Genomic DNA, 21,209 nt, shown 5'->3' on the forward strand with positions numbered 1-21,209 from the left:
TCATGTTACTGTATTGTTATGACAACTAATAACTGTATGAGAGTTTTTAAACTTCTTGTGGTGCCAAGTTGTGGGTTAGTTGGTCAGTACCTTAAGACAATGAGAAAAAAAAGCAAACTAAGGGGCAATTGAGGGGAGGGCCATATATTTTTGGGATTTTGTTTTGTTTTACATTTTACCTGGGTGAGGTTTACTTTTCTCTTGTGTTTAACACAATGAAGTGCTAATCTTGTAACAAAGCAACTATCAAACAGTGTTCCATTACTGTAAGATTTTATTATCATGTGAGATTTCAGTATCAGTCTGAATGTTCTTTTCTTCTTTCCAAATAGGAATTTGAGTTTCACTAGGGTAGTTTTGTACAAATAAATTTACCCTCTTTTGCAAAAAAAACCCAGGGTTCTTGTAGTTTAGAGCAAACTGGTAATAGTTGTGTAAGTCATGACAAATAGTGCTCAGCTGCCCAGGAGGAGTTCTCCAAGTGGGCAGGAATGGAGTTAGGAAAGCCAAAGCTCAGCTGCAGCTAGTGAGGTGTGAGAGGCAGCAGGGCAGAGGTTCTGACATGTACATTGGCAACAAAAGGAGGTTGAGAAGAACACAATACGCTGCTTGGTGGGGCACGGACCTAGTAATAAAGGGTCAAAACTGTGCCACCTTTGCCTTGGGTTTCACTGATGAGGCTTGTCCTTGGGACTCAGCCCATGAGCCCAGAGACAGGTTGGCTGGGGTGAAGGCTAATCTGCAGCTGGGGAGCTGAGGCCATCTGGACATACAGGTGTCTGTGGGACCGGATGGATGTAAGGATGCTGTGGGTAAGGCCTTTCTCAGTCATCTAAGATCACAGTGATCAGAAGACTGAAAAAGTGTCACACTCTTACCCACAAGAAGGAGAATTGAGTCTGGCCTCACCTCAGTCCCAACAAAAGTGATGCAGCACATGTTCTTGGGAGCTATGTCTGTGTTCAGTAGGACAGAAGGGTGAGTGGGGAAAAATCAGCATAGATGGGCCAGAGTCCATTTGTGAATGACCAGCTTGAGCCTCTTTGAGGTGACTGAGGGGAGAGGTGATTGTGGTGACTTTATGGGCAGAGGGGAGCAAATGCATCACTTACCTCTGCCTTAACAGGGCTTTCAGCTGTCTCCTGAAGTATTCCTGTGCTCCTTTAGGTGAAGTACCCTCTGTGTGGGTGGACTAAAAGGTGGGTGGGAAACAGGTGAGGACACCACACTCAATGAGTCCATGGTACAAAGTGCAGTGGGTGGTCAGTGTTAGTGCTTGGGAGCAGGCACGGGCCTCTGGCATGTAAAGCCTGTGTGAGTCATCTGGATGCCAGCTGCAGTGCACATCTGGAGGTGATGCCAAACTGCAGGGGTGCAGCAGCTGTGTGGGGGAGGTTGGCTGCTGGTCAGCAGGGCTCTGGTGGGCTGGGTGTACAGAAACACTGGAGCAGTTCAGGGGGAGCAGCATAGCCTGGCTGTGGGAAGGGGTCACAGCCCTGGGTGCCCCAGGCCAGGGTCCCCTTCCAGCCCAGCTGCCTTGTCACCGCAGAGCTGCTCTGTGGACATGCTGGCTTCAAACAGCAGGTGGCATGATGGCTTCTGTTTAAATCCTGGTGCCTGCTAGTACTGAGGCTAGGGCTCATATCTATTGCAATAACCTGAAGCCAATACTAAGTATTCTTTTTGTGTATTATAGAGCCTGAAATTTTTATTTCTACAGATGTTTATTCTTTTCAGAAGAATGAACTGTGACTAAAAGTAGGATTAGTATTCATCACCAGAGCCACTGATCCTCTATACCAAATACGACACTGCTAAATCCATTCTAAGCACAGATTAGACACAACTAATTTTACTGTATATATCTTAAGCAAAGCCTCAGATAATTTTGAAGTCCTCCTTTGAAACGCCAGTACCTGAAAGAAAATTCTCACATAACCTGCATTTACTAATGCAAAATACAAATGTGGAAAATTTAAAGGCAGTGATGGTGGAGGAGGCAGGAGGCTGTGGGTTCTAGAGCAGAAAGAAGCAAGCCTGAGATTTGAGTTTCATGGTCATTTAGGCTAGCTTAAAATAGCAAAATGAGCATGATTTCCTTCTCTTGTAGTTATGGAAAGTGGTTTGATCCTACTCCTGTGCTGTCTTCTCCCTCATAGTCCCACTTTGAAACTCTAGGGTGAGCTGGATTAGGAAATGGATTTGGGTGAAAACAAATCCTTGTAGCCAACAAGAAATCTAATTGATGGCAAGAAGCTTAAGTTCTAAACCAGACTGGTTCTCCAGTCCTTCCTGTCCTGCCACCTGCATGTCCATACAAAGTGCAGTTCAGGTGAAGCAGAAGGTGGAGAAGGAGGTGTAATAAATAGCCTGTAGTTTAGCATGAAATATGGTAGCTTTTCCTGAAGGTCTTAGAACTCTGTCAATGCATATAAGTATAGATAACATGGGGGTCTTCATTTATGCATGGTAATGCCCAAAAGAAAATGCTGACTTGGATACTTTCTCAGTTTATATGGTAGAGTTATTATGGCCTTAACTTTAAATGACAATTAGTATTTGCTTGTTTGCCTTTCATGTTGCTCCTAATAAATGTATAAAACCTATTAAAAATAAAATTTAGGACTGATTTTTGGAAAATTGTTTCCTATTTTTTTGTAGCCAATCACTGAAGTAGTCAACATTATCTTATACCTATGATTGTTTCCATCAATGCCTACATATATACATTTAAGGTGCATAGGATTATAGAATATCCTGATTTGGAAGATCACCAGGATCATTGAAGCTCAGCACCTGGCCCTGCGCAGGACAGCCCTAAAAATTGCATCAGGTGCCTGAGAGCATTGTTAAATGCCAAAGTCAAAACACAAGTTTCAAAAGTTAAGCTTGGACTTAAAACAGTCAGAAAAAAATAGAGATATCGATACAATAATTGTTGTGTTCTTTAAAGTAAGTACTTTTAGAGTAATAATAAATTAAATTACTTTTGAAGAGTATTATTTTATTACAGTTCCAGTATTGAAATTGCTTTGTATTTCTTTTGTTTTATTAATGTGAGAATTTTATAATCATCATTTCCAACTATAATGAATGTGTTACCTGATTAGAGCTTTGGACAAAACTTTGTTGTTTCAACAGGTTGTGAGAAGGTATATTTTGGGCTCGGTAGTTGATAGTGAGAAGAATTATGTGGATGCTCTCAAAAGAATCCTGGAGGTACCTTAATATCTTTTGCATTTTAAAATTTTGAATATTTGAAAAAGAATCATTAAATATCATTAAAGAATCCTTCCTGTGACTAACACAGATTTTGCTACAGATGCTTCATGCCAAATGTTCAGTGATTTTGTGCATGTGTACTGTTGCATAAGTTTATTTTTCTGCTTACAGAAGTCCCTTTTTTTTGTTTGTTTAAATCAATTTGCTCTTTCTTTTTCCACAGCAATATGAGAAACCCCTTTCAGATATGGAACCAAAGTTACTGAGTGAAAGAAAACTTAAGATGGTCTTTTATCGAATTAAGGAAATTCTTCAGTGCCATTCAATGTTTCAGATTGCGCTGGCGAGTCGTGTCTCTGAGTGGGACTCTGTTGAAATGATTGGTGATGTCTTTGTTGCTTCAGTAAGCAAATCTGTCAGAACAGATAATCTGTTTATATTTTAGTCTTGTTTTTCCATCTCCATATCTTTCTAACTTAGCTGCTTTATTCCCATCTTCTCCAATGCCTGTGGCAACTGTCAGAGTATTCATGTACTATCCTGATAAGGAAACTGACACCAACACATGTCTTCAGCTCGGTTGGCAGATGTGAAAGGATTGTAAGAAAAGTTTTCAGGCTTTGATTAATCTTTCAGACATTTTAGTAAACAGTTTATTTTTATGAGAAATTAGAGATTCACAAACCCACAGAAATTAAGGTGAGACTGAGGCTCAGCATCTCATAAAAAATGAGTAGTCATACCTAGTAGTGTGCAAGTAGAAAGAAACCAAAGTAGGTAATGTCCTAAATTCCTGAGTTTGAACTGAGACACTGATAAGGAGTATTTGTAAACCCTGTCCCATCATTAATGGAAGTCCATTCAGTAAAGGCCAGAATTAGCTACTGCTTTAAATTAGAGAAAATAAGAAATGGTCTTGGTTGATAGAAAGATGTTGTTCACCATGAAAGTGTGGCTCGAAGAGGTTGTCTGCCTTCTGGCTTGAGTGCTTTGTTTTATTACCACCCAGGTGCTGGAAGTCACCACCTTTTCATGCCTGCTGTAAGAGAGCTGGGATCTGATCACAGTTCACCCAAAATGAAATAGTTACTGAAAATGTGTTGCTTGAAGCAAACCTGCCTTGTTGTGACTGAATCAACTTAGGTAGTCTTAATGAGACCAGCTCTGCAAAAGAGAGAGATGAAATTACCAAGAAGGCAATGGGTGGTGATCTATCCATTCCCATGGCTGTTTGCAGGCCACACAATCTGTCTGCTTTCTTAGTAAGTCTTTAATAACTGAAGTCAGGGTGTGAAGGCCCTGGACTTGGCTGATTCACTTAAGCTGGAAGACAGGTAGTGAGATGATCAGGGGATCTCAGTTGTCGATTTGAATCTCAGGGGATGCCCTTTGATTGCCCATAGTTCTTCTGTCCCAGTGTTCTAGCCAAGATGAAACAATTTCTGTAAATAGATTAAATGTCATTCACAGCTGTTACATCTTTCTGTTTCCAGCCTGTCTTCTGCAGAAAGATTATTTTGGGTATTACCAGTATTTCTGTGTATCCAGCACTAGGCCAAGCAAAGCCTTTAGTTCTGAGTGAGTCCCTGACAGCCAGAGGTCTCTATAGCTGTGCTGGCAGAGGTCTTTTGTACTTTTAGTTAAGATTTGCCTTTTTTTCTTTTCAGTTTTCTAAATCTATGGTATTGGATGCATACAGTGAATATGTAAACAACTTCAGTACAGCAGTTGGGATTCTCAAGAAATCTTGTGCCACCAAACCTGCCTTTTTAGACTTCTTAAAGGTTAGTTCATTCTTAAAATAGTTGTGCATATGTGATAAATAAGAAAGCATGAGTTATAATTTGGGAGGAAAATTGACTGCTTATGCTGTATATTGTCTCATTGGTTTTATGGACTTAAGGTCTGTTTTATGGATTTGGCACAAACAAACCCCAGAGGGTGCCCTTCCAGTATTGTATTTTTGGCATAGTAACATGCTGTTTAGATCTGGGATGTATTTTCAAGTGCACAGTAGTTTTATTGTTATTCAAATCAGTTTATTGGTGTTTGCTTTACTTTATTTGTCTAAACATTAGGATTCTTCCATATCAGGTGAGTTTCAAATAGTAGTTCATCATATGAAGCCACTTTTTAATTTAAAATTTATTTTAATTCTAATTTGTTTATTGTGTTGTGAGAGGTAGTGCAGCTGGATTTCCATTCTATAACAATTTTCCTGGATTTTGAAGATTGTATTTCTGGTTTGGGGTTGAAATTGGTGATTTTTTTGCAGAATGCATGCTGACCTGTTGTATATGATGCTTGTCATGATATGTATGGAGAGCCTGGCACACACAGTAGAAGTGCTGTGAATCCCTAGGGTTGACACCTTACAGACAGTATCCAGAATCCATTGCCAGGCTTTTGGGTTGTCTGTGACATTGTTGAGAGTCGGAGAGCTCAGGATGTCTCATTCCCCAGACATCCTGCATTGAGTTGTGCCTCTCAGAGCTGGTCACCCTGTCAGGTCTGTTACAGTGGTCCAAAAAACAGTAAAAACTGGGTGCCTAGTGCAACTCTTAGGTTGTCTAGAGAAGGATTGCAGAGGTTTGCCTTCAGATCTTTAACTAACAGCTTTTTAAAGTGTAGACAACTCTGTGCAGGATGATATTTTGGAAGCCTCAAGCATCTTGAAGATCAGACTCTCTAGTGAGCATGTTGTCACAGGTTAAACATCATGTTCTACTGTTAAAAGCATGTTTTTGCAATACAGACATAATCCACACCTCTCATCACTGCTTGTCAGATGCCACTTCTTTACCTTTCTTTTTTTATTTTTGCCCAGCAGCAGTGAAGATCAAAATCTTCACTACTGCTGTTTGGAAAAAAATAGATGTTTGTATAGATAACTATGGAAATAAATTGTGAAGCTGATAGTTGTAGCAATAAATTGCAATTTAAGCACAACACCAGTTTAACATTGTTTAGAATTGCTTTGTTTTTAATATTGAGTATTTCCTCTAGCCTTCCTTTTTATGGCCATTTCTGGCTTTTTTTCACCTGCAAAAGAAATTTGTCTGGTTTTATCTGTCATTTGTAGTAACTAAAATAATGGATTCTAACATTTTTATTTCCAAATATAAATCAACATTTTTTCTTTGATTCTTCAAATAAAGAAGATCAAAATCTCTGTTTGCATAGCACTGAGATTATGATATTTTTATTAGATTTCCTCTTAAAAACCATAGATGGGTTTTTAGATTTATAGGTGCTGCATTGCTGGTGTGGCTTTAGCCCAGCTGTATTTATTCAGAGGATATTTCAATTCAGTGGCAGGCCATCATTTTGATAGTGATGGGTTTTTCTAAAAGATTTGATATTTTTTTATTAAATCTTGTTAGTAAATGGAATCCTTGCTCTTCTTGTTATAATTAATGTAAGCAATATAGAAGAATTTTTAGGAAATATTTTCCTTTCATTCTGTAGCTGGTGGAAATGTGCTCATGGTAGTAAATATGTCTTTCTTGCATTGCAGCAGTGTCAGGAGTCAAGCCCTGATCGCATTACACTGTATGGTTTGATGATGAAACCTATCCAACGTTTTCCACAGTTCATTCTACTATTGCAGGTAAATAACATTTACCAAAGAGAGGCTCCTTTTGCATTCTTGCATAGTTTATCCTTGGGATTACATGGCAGCTGTCTTCTGCTAGAGGATCATGTTGCAGTGGAAGTGACCACTGGATCATGGGGAAATAAAGAGACATTTCAGTGCATTGAACATGCTGATCTCATAGTCTGATTGCAGGGACAGGCAGTAAGGGCACTGCAGGAAAGCCTCAGTAAACTAGATTTACTATAGATTACTTGCTAAGTAAAATATAGCTTATGAATAGTTTTCTAGTAAAGATGTAGTTCAAATATGCTGCTTGTTTATATCTGTTTGTTAGCTAGTAACACTTCAAAATATTACTAGGAACTTAGTGGCATTTCTTTCCATTGAAGAAAAAACAAGAGGATTAAATTCATACCTTGGATAGTTTAGAAACTCTCTGATTATTGGCTCACAGGACCTGCTAGAGTATGTTCAGCTTCCTTCTTACCTGCAGCATCTTGTTTCTTTTCCCATGGAAACTGTGGATTTGACAGAGAGTCCTTGGGTCTCATGTCAACAGGCAGTCAAGCTGCAGGAAGAGCACAATTCCCCAGTATAGACCTGCTCCAGAAAAATTTGATCTGTTTTTACCTCCTTCCAGACCCCAGCAGATCTACCCCAGTAAGCACTGTGTGGTAGCTGTGTTCACAGGTGCCAAGAGCAGGACAGACTTTGGGCTGCAGGTTTGGGAATTACTGGGGGTAAAGGAGGAGAGGTAGTCATGGGGGAAGCATGTGAATTAGAAGCCATGGTGGGAGTTTTTGAAATAGCAGGAATGATGAAGTTTATTGTGGCAGGAAGATTTTTAAGTGCTCTGGGAATGGAGACAAAGTATAATTCAAACTGTTCCTACTGTATGCCTGCAAAAGAGAAAGACTTGGAGGAGCTGTTGTGACCTTAATGAAGTAATGTCTCCTACTTTAGGAGGAGTATGCTGTCCATGTTTTAATGAGAAATAATAACAGTAATAAAGATAATACAATATTATTATGACAGTAAATATCAGAAAATTTCATTTAAAATCATTGTTTATAGATACATACATATTACAGTATATTACTGATTGCCAGATAGTATTAAACAATCTCCCTTCTCTGTAACTTTGTTCTTTAAATAAGAATGTATGTGATCCCATTCAGTATATTTTTAAAGAATTACTATGCTATTTGGGAAATTATGCAATGTGCTGTCCAAATATTCATTAGGTGTTTATTGGTCTTACTCTTTAGTAGTACTCAAGAATGTTGAGTTGTAACTGTACATTCTGTAATCTTGGAACCTGACTTTGAAAATAAATCCAATGGTTTTTTTTGTTTGTTTTATAATTACCCCTCAGGATATGTTGAAGAACACTAATAAAGGACATCCTGACAGATTACCTCTACAGATGGCTCTTACAGAGCTCGAGACACTGGCAGAGAAGTTAAATGAAAGGAAAAGGGATGCAGATCAGCGCTGTGAAATAAAACAAATAGCAAAAGCAATGAATGAACGTTACCTGAACAAGGTAAGGAAAGTAAGAAAGTATAATGGAAATGCAAGAGTCAGTTTCTGGGCCTTGAGTAATCTCTACAACAGACACCAAAGAGACAGCTATCTTGGTTTTTTTCTGTAGAGATCAAGATGTCATGTAGAATGACATGGGGTCATTCTAGTGGTAGATATGAGATATGACCTGCCTTTGGGACTGTGAGATGTCACCTGCCTCTGGGACTGAATAGGCTCACCACTGTGTGCTGGAATAGGTGACACACTGAGCTTGCCTCAGCAGTATTGGTGTTCTGTGGCAGTGTAGGAAATAATAATATATAGTAAAATCTCATGTACCTGTTCTATGTGGAAAAATTCAACTTTTAATTTATCCTAGAAGTGGGGAATTACACCTGTGTAAAGAAAGGGTCCTTACACAGCAGTGCTTCCAACTGTGAAGCATTTCAGGATGTGCTATTGAATGCATTCAACATCTTCCTTCTTTTAGGGAAAATCTCCATCTATTTCATTCATATATTGGCATCATACAATAGAAATGTCTGAAAAGAACTCTAGAAGACATTCAGTAAGAAGGAAGGAACCATCTTTTTTATTTGAGTTCATTAGTAGCTGTCTATACTGTGGATATATATATCCTTGTTTTATTTGTATCATAAATGATTCCTTCTTTCCCATGAAGTGAGGCATAAATGCTTCAATTAGTGCTTTTGTGAAGTTCCAGTTTATTATCTTGTGGACTCCTTCTGAGGTAGAGTAGTGGGGATGTGTTTTTGGAGATACAAAAAAGCGCATCTTTTAGGAAAGCAATAGTCAACCAGAAAACTCTTATTTTAAGCTATGGAATACTGAATTAATTTTCATACTGGAACAGTATTTCCATTCTAAGTGCATTAGAAGATGGATTCAGACATTTTACTTTCTTTTCTCATTGCCATAATCCTGCTTCTTGAAGCAACTATTAACCATCTGCAAATAGTTCCAAGACACAGAATGTGCTTTTGAAGAGATGGCCCAGGTTACCTTTTGTCAGTTGACATTGATTGCAATATTTTGTGTTTTATGCAGTGGGTGATTCATTGATATGTACATGGGTTGTCACTCCAAATCTCACAGGGTCCCACAGGCCTTTTGTGTTAATATCACAGAATCAGCTGAGTTGGAAGGGACCCACATGGATCATGGAGTCCAGCTCCTGTCTCTGCACAAGACCAGCCCCGAGAGTCACAGCAAGTGCCTGAGAATATAGTCCAAATGCTTCTTTAACTATGTCAGGCTTGGGGCTTTGACCACTACCCTGGGGAGCTGTTCCAGTGCCCAAACACCCTCTGGGTGAAGAGTCCTCCCCTCATGAGGAAGCTGTAGACTACAGTGAGGTCTCCCCTCATTCTCCTCTTCTCCACACTGAGCAGACCAAGTGACCTGAGTAACTCCTCATACAGCTTCCCCTCAAGGCATTCACCTTGAGGCCGTCCTTTGGGTTCTCTCTAATAGCTTAATATCTTTCTTACATTATGGCACCCAAAACTGCACACAATATTTGGGTGAGGCCAGTGCAGAGCAGAGTGGGACAATCCCTCCCTTGCCTGGGTGGTAATGCTGGGCCTATGCCCCGCAGGACATGGTTGGCCCTCCTAAGCCTGTATATTTGCATACACAGTTTTGGAGCAATGCCAGCCAAGGTGAAATAGGTGGTGAAGGAGGTGGTTGATTAGTGAGTTGTGGACCATTTTATTCTGTTGGACACTATGGAGATGTGTTTGACATGCAAGGGATTGGTTCACGCTTGCACACAGTGGCTGATCCTCAGCCCTTGAAGGCAAATGTCAGGAATAGTTTACATGCCAAGAATTTCTGGGATGTGTCATCTTCTCCACAGTCTGTGACACCCTGCCAGCACTCCTCAGCTGTGTGAGCCCAGGGGGACAGAGCAGGCTGAGCACACTTCCTCCTCACACTCTGGCCTCCCACTCTGGGCAGTTGGAATCATGTGTAGGTCTTCAGTGGACTATGAAAGAAGAGACTAAGCAAGGAAATCACAGAAATTGTGGAAGGAATTGTTCATTTTGCCAAGAAACCTTTATCAGTGTGGAAGATTCCCAGAGCAACCATGGTCTCTATTAAGATGCAAAGCCCTTTAAGTCCACATGGATGACAGCAGAAGTTACTGTTTCTCTGAATCAAAAGCAGATTAATAAAGAGACCTAATTGCCTTGGCAAATTCACCTGCAATCACTTGTGCTAGGATGGCAAGTGATAACCCATTGTTTTTGCTTTTTGTGTGCTGGATGTTGGATGTACTGTGTGTAATATACAATGCTGATTGTTTTCAAAATCCAGCTACTCAGCAGCGGGAACAGATACCTCATACGGACTGATGATATGGTTGAGACAGTTTATAATGACAAAGGAGAAATTGTCAAAACCAAAGAACGGCGCCTTTTCATGTTAAATGATGTGCTGATGTGTGCAACGGTGAATATTCGGTAAGATTTCACTTACATTTTTTAGACAATCATTTGAACTTCAGGTGGAAAAAAATGACACTGAATTGCTTTTGTGTTCTTGGATTTACTGTGGCTAATGGTTTCTAGGAGTAGTCATAATAAAAGGATAACTAGCTTTGTTATAGCCCTCCAAATTGCTGGCTGATATTTGGAAGTTCTAGAGTAAATTTGTAAGAAAATTATATCAGTTGGAGATTACAGATAGAAATGCTCTGTAGTGTCTTGTTACTGCTATGTATTAGTGCTTAGTGAAATACAGGCATGCCCCAAGGTAAGACTTTGTTCTCTTCTTCCTCAAATTCCGACTGTAACACACACAGATTTGTAACTTGACACAATTTCTGAAGTAAATACCACCCTCTGCAAAGCAAACAACCTCTAACAAACAAACAAAAAACCAAAATCCATAATGGTAATGCTGGTTGCCAGAAAAAACCTGGAACTTGCTAACGAAGTTCCAGATGGGGAAGGGTTATTACCTCTGGGATCAAACATTGAAAGATTAAAGGTGAAATGTTTTGAAAAATGCCTTTTTTTTCCTAGTTCCTTCTGTGCTTTTGTTGGCTGTAACTATTACTGTTACTAAATATCTGTGTATGCCAAGACTTTGTTCACATTCATATGTTGCTTGTATCATAAATTGTTTTATGTAATGGTACATTCTGACAAAGAAAATCTGGATTGTTAAAATCTTCCAAGAACAGCTTTTCTTAAGCATAATATGAGTTGATATCTTAATTCATTACTGAAGTGTGAATCCTGTACATACATTGCTAAGTGTGTGATTGCTTGGTCTCATGTCCATGTGAGTGAGAAGTGCCATATAATAACTACACTTCAGAAAATTAAGAAGCTCATGTCAATTATCCTGTGGTCCTTGCCTTCACAAATTCTTTACTTTCTTAGTAACACTTGAATATTGCTTTTCACTATTCATATTTTATCTTCTTTCATACCAGTAAAGTCTTGGATTTTCTGTATTTGTACTTGAAGCAACAAAGAGCAGCCTGTTTTTGTTTTCCATTAAACGCTAAAGTTAAAAGTTCATGATCATGCCAGGTCTCTGACCCTCTGAGAGTTATGCCCTCTGTAAAAGTATGTATCTTTTGCAAGCCATAGAAAATTCCTCTGTAACTGGTGGACCCTAGACACCTGGGACATTTGAGTGTTTCTGCTTTGCAAAAGATAGATATTTTTGCAGGTGACACGACCCTCAGGTCTTTCTTTGCACACAGCATAGATGACCAGCAGGAGCTGGTGGCCTGACTGAAGTAACAGCAGTTGGATGGGGTGGATACTATCCCTAGTAACTGAACAACTGTTTCCTGCCTTTTTTTTTTGTTACTTCTGAGCTAGGTCAAGAATTTATTAATATTTGCTAAAGTTGTGGCAGTTGTGTTCTTTGTTCATACTTGCTTCCTCATTGAAACAAAAGTCTGTGTTGCAGATAGGGAGCTGACTAGCTGAATTTCAGCATTTAGTTACTGTTCTCAATAAATGCATTTTGCTGATTTCTCTCAAGCAGTTGACTTCTGGATTTTAGTCATTTTTCTGTGAAATAAACCTTTTTTCTTCACTTTATCATCTCTTTTGTCCTTTATAATAAGTGTTTGTTACATGTTCTTGAATGGGAATAAGGGAATAAAGAAAACTAAGTAAAATTAGTATTGATGTAATTTCTATTCCTAATGAGCTTCCTCACTCTGCTCTTTCCTCTGGAATGCCTGTTGTGATGCACACTTCTTAAGCAGCAGCTCAGGCAGGATTACTCTTGGAAGCTGTAGCAATTGCAGAGGTCTGCTATACAGAACAGTCTGGGCTTTGGGGCTTGGGAGAAATGTTGGTTTGTCAGCCCTTCAGTTGTCCTTCCTGTTTCCAGCAGTCATTCAAAGGTTCCATCATCCCTACTTCCCTAAACATAGCAGTTAGGGCCCATACAGAAGTGTTTCAAAAAAATCAGGAAAATGTGGAGCCAAAGTATAATCCCAAGCATTTGTATTAGGATTTCAAAATGCACATTGATCTTAAAACATGGTCATTTATGTTTTGCTATAAAAATGTAAGGACTGTTGTTGGCAGTCCTGTGGTGCTTGCAGACAAGATTATGCACCTGCATGGCTGCTCTTTGCACCCTGAGAAAGGTCAGTCACAAAAGACAGCCTGATACATGTATTTGTTTCAAGTTGTGCACTGTACTCAAGTTGATAAACAGCAGATTTTAGAAGCTAAAATAATAAATAGTATGCCCTGAAACACAGTTGCTTGTCACAGCAATAATTTGTGCATCTTCCAGCTCTTCCTATGAAAGCAGTGGCACCATGACAACTGGCCAGAGGTATTTACTGAAGTGGAGTGTACCACTGGGACAAGTGGACGTCATAGAGTATGGCAGCAGTGAGGGCCAAGGAGACAACTGCAGGTTCCCACCCCAGCTCACTGCTGAAAATGTCATCATTAACTCTAAGCCAAGTAAGTGACAGGAGTTACTGACTTTGACAGACTACTTTGTTGAAATCCATATTTGAAATTCAGTGGGCTACTGAAAACAAAGGAAAACATTTTGTCCATGAAGATTTCTGTAACATGAAGAGTAGTAAAGCCTCTTTTTTTGGAAACTGAGAATGCATAAAGTGACAGCCAGGCTCCTGCTTTGCAACATGAATTACTTGTATTTGTTGTAGATTAGAATTTTATGCATGAATGAGTAAAGAGTTCTAAAGCATGAGAGAGTGCAGACATGCAAAAATGTGGGTTTGATGTGGTGCACCAGAGGTCTTGTGGTCACTGGTTCTGCCTTTGTTCTTTATCCCACAGTTAGAGCAAAGAAGTTTCTCTCAATAAAGATGACCAAGCCACCCTGTTGCTGTGATTAAGAGTCTGGACACAAGTGGTTACTGCAGGGTAGACTTTATTCACTTCTTTCAAGCCCATGGCATCTTGCCCTTCAGACTTGTGCTTCAGAAAAAAACATTAATGAATGTTTTTGAAACTATATATTAATAGGTAATTTCCTCCTAGCCTCTCTCCAAAAAGGACCTCAAGCTCTGAAGTTTACAAATTCTTCTGTGCTAGTTAATCCCCCTTACACATCTGCCAACTGCTTTCAAGAGAAACATGAATTTTAAGACTTTGCTTGTTAGCTAGACTTTTATATATAAGGAGTTCTTTTTATGTCCTGTTTATTGCCTAAATATTGTAATATTAAATGCATTCAATATCTCTAGATTGTAATTTGATTCCTATTCATGGATTATAATTCACATGGATTTCAGTGCTAGTAGCTCTAGGCATTATTTCACACTACATTTATTTAATATTGCACCCTTGGCTTAATGAATTTTCCCACAGTTGTGCTATAAGGAGGCATAAATGCTACAGCATCAGTGTAGCATTTACTACCCCCCCAGTATTCTCCAGGATGGTTTTTGTCAGGTTCTCCTGCTCCTCCTTTTGTAAATAGCTACAGAAAATTTTATGGGGACTTATGTCTTTATTTCAAGGATGACTTAGTTCTTGTAACTCCTTTTAAGCAATAAGGGACTACTTGGAGAATGAGATTAAAGCCTTTATCTTATGACTTACCAGCTGCCATATGCATAACCCTGAGAGAACTATATAAATAAGTCTATTTCTTAGAACTGGGGGTCCCTTTTGTAGGTGAGTGTGGGAGGAACAGATTGTTGAATATTCCTATTATGATTTTTTGCTACAGTTTCACAGCTGATAAGACCAAATCCTTGCATGTCAGCATGGTCATATGGGGAAGAAAAACCTGAGGGGAGAAACAAAAACTCCTTACCAAAAATTCCTGTAGAACTTACTTGAACCTCTTGGCTTTTGAGATTTTTCAGCTTCATCATGTTTGGTGACAAAATCACACAAGAAAAGAAATTACTTTGTACATAATTTGTAAATCAACCTTCAGGTTAAATGGTACTCTGTAGGTAAAATGTGAGCTGAACTAATTTTTCTCTTGGTCAGCTCTGTTATATTAATTTAGTCTTCTAATAAAAAGGATCAAAAGATAAGAAATAAAAAGGATTTGAAGGATACTGGGTGTACTGGAAAAATCCTCCCTCTGGTTTAATCAAACTTTCCTGGAAAATGATCCAACTAAATTGAATATAAACAATCATGAAGGAGGAATATCATAGCCTTTTTTTTTGCACATACTACTGTGTTTGCACTAGCTGTTACTCTGAATGCAGAGTTGTTTGAACTGGCTTTTATAGACAAGTCTGAATACACACCTAATTGTTAATTAGGTAATTAGTTATTCTGTAGAGTTGTCTCCTTAGTTCCAGTTTAAGCTGGCTGCTAAAGATTACAGAAGCTCAGAAAGCACAGCCTTCCTGCAGAGGGACAGACTGGTAAGACTGTGTACTGGTTCAGTGTTGCTTCTTATTTGCACCCACCAAGTTGCTGCATTTTATAGTTGATGATGACATGATCTTTAATATGGTAGTATCACATCGTTAATGAGACTACTGGGTGTTTACTACAAGTTGCAAAGTGGTAACAGAGAAATCCTATCTACTCTGCTTGAAATTTCATATCTTTGCAGTCATCATAAAATGATGTCTCCCTCTGAAAAGTTATATATACTTTTCAAAGTATATGATGAAATCCCAGTGGCCTCATGGTATGTGGTTTTAATAAAATATAGTGATCAAGAACAGTTTGGGATGCTGCAGGCAAAATCCTGAGACATAGAACCATTTCTCACAGCTGATTTTCAGCTTACATATCTAGTTTGTGGGTACTGAAAAGATACAGAATAATGATGATTCTGGGTAAGCAGTACATTAAGTAGTAGAGGGATTACCTTTTGCATTTCTGGAAGACTGAGAATAGTTGGTTAGTATCTGCCACATGCCAGGTTGAGTCCTTGACTCCTATAAGGTTGGTGTTCTGACATTGCTGCTGTGATTAGCAAGGATTCTTGATGGATTCAGGTTGTGTTCTTGCGAGGATTACTGGTTATTAGTTGCATTTCCCTTATCATGGCACTTTTTTCTCCACCAAAACATTTTGTGTGAGTGGATAGCTATTGTCACAATTGTATCTTGCTGCTTATTTTTGAGTAAATGCAATTGGTGCTTCCAGTTTTCTATGATGTTGCAAGAAAAAGCAGCTTAGTCTAAAGACAGAAAATTTGGGTGATGAATTAATAACTAAATTTGAATTAATCTTGTACAGCCTGTAATATGCAACTGAAAGGTTGAAAGATTTTTATGAGTATGTATAAATCAAAGACATGCTTCAGTACTGTTCTAAGATGAAAAAGCAGGGACTGTGTGAACTTGGTTTTCACTTGGCAAAATCATCAGTGGGTAGTTTTCTACTCCACTGAGTTTTGTTCAACAGTCTTTTGTCTCTGGATTCTACAGAAGAACACATATAGGGCTGTTTTTTGGTTTTAAGCCATTTGTATTTTGGTAGGAAAAACTGTGTGGCCTGAGGGTGTATGGGGCAAAGCAGGAAAATTTTACTTGAATGTATTCTGCTGTACTGCCCTGTCCTTGGTGTGCTCTTGCCTTGTCCCTGTTGTTCTCCCCTAGCACCAACAGTAGACTAAATTCTCATAGTTACAAACATGAAGAGGGATTGAAGTCTTAGCTGTTTGGCAGGGTCCTTTATTTGTATGATTCTAACATTTTTTCTTAGTGGAGTGCAATTACAACTTGTGCTTGCTTCCTGCAATCATAACCAATAAACATTTCACAATCTCAGTCTTCAGGAAAAGGCGCATTTCTCTCAGCAAATTAGTCGAAGTCCTGTTTCATGTACTGGAGTTAGTCTTGCTTGAAAGTCTGTATAGCTCTCTGGCATCCCAGACAGACAGTTCTTGTGGAAGCAGTTATTTAATTATGTGTACCAAAAAGTCTGATGTCCTAATTTTCTTCATAGAACCATTGGCAGAAAGATGAGAGATAGAGTTTTTCCCCTGGTAAATCCATGTATTGTTTCTGATAGGCTGTTGCTGTTCTCTTCACCCCAGTTAGTCCATGTGCAGAAGCACAGACACAGTCATAGTATGGAAAAGTTGAATTAATATAGGAACAGGGTAATGTTTTCAGTGGGAACAGAAATTTGTATATTCTTGGTTTTGATTTACTTGCATTGGTAAGAAATCCACCTCCCTCACCTGGCTGGTGATGCTGTACCCGATGCCTCTCAGGACATCCTGGCCCTCCTGGCTGCCAGAGTACTGCTGACTCAGACTCAACTTACCACTGACAAGGATCCCCAGATTTCTTTCTGTGTGGCTGCTCTCCAGTGTCTGTGCTCAGTCTGTTTGTGCATCCAGGGATGCCCTGTCCCATGTGCAGGATCCAGCACTTGCCCTTGTTGAACTTGCTATGCTTGGTGATTGCACAGCCCTATAATTTGTTGAGGTTTTCTCTGCAGTCTCTCTGCCTTCAAGGGAGTTGACAACTCCTCCCAATTTAGTGTCATTGGTAAAGCTCTTATTATTCCTTGGAGTCATTTATGAAGACATTGAAGAGAACTGAGCCTAAAATGAAGCCTTGGGAAACACCAGTACTGACAGGTCACCAGTCTGGTGCTACCATCCCATTAACAATAAATAACCCTTTGTGCCTGACCCATGAGCCAGTTTCTCACCCATCACATGATATGCTTATCCAACTGTGTGCTGGACGTTTTGAGGCCTATGAGAAGCCTCAGATCAATAGCTTTACTGAAATCACAGTTCATATCAACTGGCTTCCCCTGATCAACTATCTGGGTTACTTTATCATAAAAGTAAATTAAGTTTCTTCAACAGGACTTCAATTTCGTGAACTTGTTCTGGCTGGGACCAATGACTGTGTTGCCTTTCAGGTGTTTTTCACTAGCTCCAGAATAACCCTTGTAACTTTACCAGACACTGAAGTGGGACTGACAGGCATGTAGTTACCACAGTCATCCTTCTTGCCTTGAGACAATGTTTGCCAAGTTCCAGTTGACTGTGACCTCTTCAGATTCCCAACTGGGTTGAATATGTGGGAAGAGGGCATCAAGAAAGTTAAATGCTACCTATTCTTTTGCGATAAAAAAAAGGATGGATGAAAGCACAGTGAATACAACTTGTTTTTAATAAGTCATTGATATGAAATATTATAAATATTTTCCAAAAATATAAATAGTATAGTCAAAGGGAAAATCTGTAACTTCTTACCAAAATATTCAGTATTACCCCTCTAGAAGAATGAGAAGACAACCTTTCCTTGCAATTCATCCATGTGTACATAAAATCACTGCGAATATGTGTATTTCATTGCCTTTTAATTGGGAATATAGGAATGGAAGTCAAATATACTGGCCAGAGTTTCATTTTCTCAGACTTCTGGCACATGTTATGAGTTTGCAGCACTTCATGCAAACTGTTGATGGGTTGTGAATTGGGGTTTGTGCTGAGGCAAATGCTGGTTTGGTGCCACAGCAACAGCAACCACCCCTAGTTACCTGTTCTTGGGTCCCCAAGAATGAAAAGGGTGAGTGAGAAGTTTCTCACAGGGCTTTTATTTAAGAAGACCAGACTAGAGAGACTCTGTAGAACCAAAGGGAGAGGGCTAGGCATCCTGCCGTGTCTGGGTGGGAAACCAGTGTCTGGCAGCAGTGTTCTGCTCTGATCAGGTTGATTAAGAGACATAGACATCATAGACAGTTACTTAAATGAAAAAAAACATCAATTTGAGCCATTTGTCTAAAGGCTGAAAGGGGAAATGATCCAGACCCATCTGTACTATATATCCATGCAGTGATGAGCACTGAAGAAAACAATGACATCAAAAATCAGGTTAGTATGCTTATGGCTTCATATTCATGTCATTTTTTTCTTTCACAGGTTTACAGTTTGTGACTGAGAGCAAAGCTCAGCACTGCTAAACCACGGCTGTTCCCCTTTCTCATTCAGAGTTCCAGGAATATATTTGTCCTCTGTTTCCCCTTGATTGTGTTCTTGATCTCTGTGGGGTTTGTTTACTGTCATATATAGGAGTGACATGATGCTGAAGTGCAGAAATGATTCCTCTCTTCCAAGGTTCCTTCTGCTTGATGCAGCCACTTTGTGAATGCCTTTGAGTGTTGCCAGGGAACCAGGGAGGGATGTATGATGGGCTAGAGTGTGCACTTGTTTCTATCAATATCTTGCTCAGTGGAATGGCATCTCTTTTCAAAAATGAAGATAGTGCTGCTGTGATAGCCATTGCCATTAAAGCTGGTTTTTTTTGCAGGCTTGTCTAATGAAAGATACAAAATTGGAGAAGAAAAAAAAAGTCAGCTTTATGATCCCCTAAGGCACAGCAATAGTAATACAATATCTAGAGTATGCAAAACTAATATTAAGTGACATGTCAACTCCAGCTCTGGTGATAAGATTTTAGAAAGAAAGATGTGGCATGACTTGCTAATTGAACTAGCTTTAATCTCAAAGAAATATATAAAGATTAATAATGTAAGGCTTTATTTTAAAGTTAATATTATAGAAGGCAATGCACTATGCACTGAGATTTAATGTGTTTATTAAATGTAAACTGTTGCTGATAGATACAAACAAGAGACCAAAGAGTTTAAATAAATCTAGTGCCAAAAAGCTTGTTCATCTGAGCAAATGAGGTGACATTAAATACTTGACTTTGTTAAGAGGACATAAGTTTCTATCTAGTGGATTAGGCAAGGATCAATTTAGGTGTTACATGCTTGTCTCACCCATGCAGGATGAGACTCTTCTCTTTGCTTTTTTTATTTTTTATAGCAATTAGAGGATTTGTCATCCACTTCCTATAAACCTTGTTCTGTGTTGCCAGGGATCTCATCCACATGAGTAGTAAAATTATTAGAAACACAGCTGGTATGAAAGAGGGAGGTGAGGTCCTCACAGTGCCATTTCCATGTGACTTGTTATAGTCTGGTGGGAGCTCCAGTGTAAACCTCTGGAAGCTTGGCCAGTTTACAACTGCCTGCAGACCAGACTTGGGACCCTGCAGTATTTCCATTGTTTAAATGCCTTCCCACACGTACTTTCATCACCTGTTTATATCAGTGTTTGTGTTTTTGCACCCAGTTTCTCCCTCACCCTTTGTGCCCATGCTGGTGCATCCCAGAGGCCCTGTGTGACTTTTCTCCCTCCTTAGGAGGGCAGGTGCTTCCAGGTCCATGCTGTCCTCAGCCTTCCTCTTGGCCTTGTGAGGCAAAAGAAGAGCATGGCACCTCTTTTCTTTCACTCTCAAGTCTTTGATTACAGCATTTTTCTTTTTCCTGGGAACAGAGCCAGGAACTGCAGTCAGTACATTGTCCAGGAAGACCCCTGACCATTGTCCCAGCTAGGGTGACGCTGGGGAGCCAGGCTGTGGGGTCCACTCTAGTGAGCATATCAGGGCTCCAGTGTTTCTCCCTCATGTTCCCTGCTGCTTTAATCTCTGACACAGTACTGCTGCTTCTGTCAGAAGGAAAAATATTTATGGTCTTTTATATCTGAAATTCCTGGTGTGGTCAGGATTAGCTGGAGCTTAATATAATACTGAATCCATGCTCTCAATGTATGAACTTATGAACGACTTCTCACTGTCTCCAAGGCTTTACATTTCCTTGGTGGTTTTGCATTATTTTTTATAATTTTATTCACGAATGGTATAGCACTATGAATTCAATACCTTACTCACTGCTTGCAGTTGCAAGCTGTTGATTTTATCTTGCTATTCCTCAAGATATGTGAATAAGCAGTTTTGTGGTTAGATGGTAATTTTTATGCAACCTATTTCTTCAGTGTTGGATCTGGTACAAGGAGAAAGACAGGTCTCAGCATTCATGTAATTACCAGTTGAGAGAAAGGTATTAGCAACTGACAGTGAGGTAAAGTATATTAAAAATACTTTGTCAGAGTTGAGACTTGTGAGGGTTGTTTCCCATCTCTGCTCTGTGTAGTGGGTGTTGTGTGCTATTTGGTTCTGTGATTAGGACCTGAAGAACTCCCCTGTCTTGCATGGCAGTGAGAATAGTTAATTTAATACATTAGTTTGAGAGACTCAGATTATAAATTTCAATAATTAAGAACATAAATTATGTTTAGATGCATACATGATTAAAGTATGATTAGACTGAACAGTGTCATTTCATGTTTATGATAAAGCTCTTCGTGGTAGTTGATGATGGAGAGTCCTGACTATATCCTGACTGCTTGCTTACACCATGTCTGAACTGAATAGTTTGCATTCTAGTAAGCTTGAGGGGTTTATTGCTTACCATGTAATACTTTGTATATGCTTGTGCTGCTTCTTTCCATGCTAGGATACTAAGCCAAAGTTAGGGTTGTACTGCAAGGATACGTGTGAGTAGCTGCATGTAGCAGC

General features: G+C 39.3%; 1 protein-coding gene across 2 annotated transcripts in view; it reads left to right on the forward strand.

The window, feature by feature from the left end:
- ARHGEF10 (Rho guanine nucleotide exchange factor 10) overlaps positions 1–21,209 on the forward strand; it is a 111,780-nt gene that overhangs the window by 44,410 nt on the left and 46,161 nt on the right. For both annotated transcript variants that reach the window (XM_066547288.1, XM_066547289.1), the window contains 7 exons: positions 3,142–3,219; positions 3,446–3,625; positions 4,890–5,006; positions 6,740–6,832; positions 8,196–8,366; positions 10,688–10,833; positions 13,148–13,323. In XM_066547288.1, coding sequence (XP_066403385.1) covers positions 3,142–3,219; positions 3,446–3,625; positions 4,890–5,006; positions 6,740–6,832; positions 8,196–8,366; positions 10,688–10,833; positions 13,148–13,323 — 961 coding nt within the window. The remainder of the gene's footprint in view (positions 1–3,141; positions 3,220–3,445; positions 3,626–4,889; positions 5,007–6,739; positions 6,833–8,195; positions 8,367–10,687; positions 10,834–13,147; positions 13,324–21,209) is intronic.

This window comes from Molothrus aeneus, chromosome 3, assembly GCF_037042795.1.
Source record: "Molothrus aeneus isolate 106 chromosome 3, BPBGC_Maene_1.0, whole genome shotgun sequence".
NCBI lineage: Eukaryota > Metazoa > Chordata > Aves > Passeriformes > Icteridae > Molothrus > Molothrus aeneus.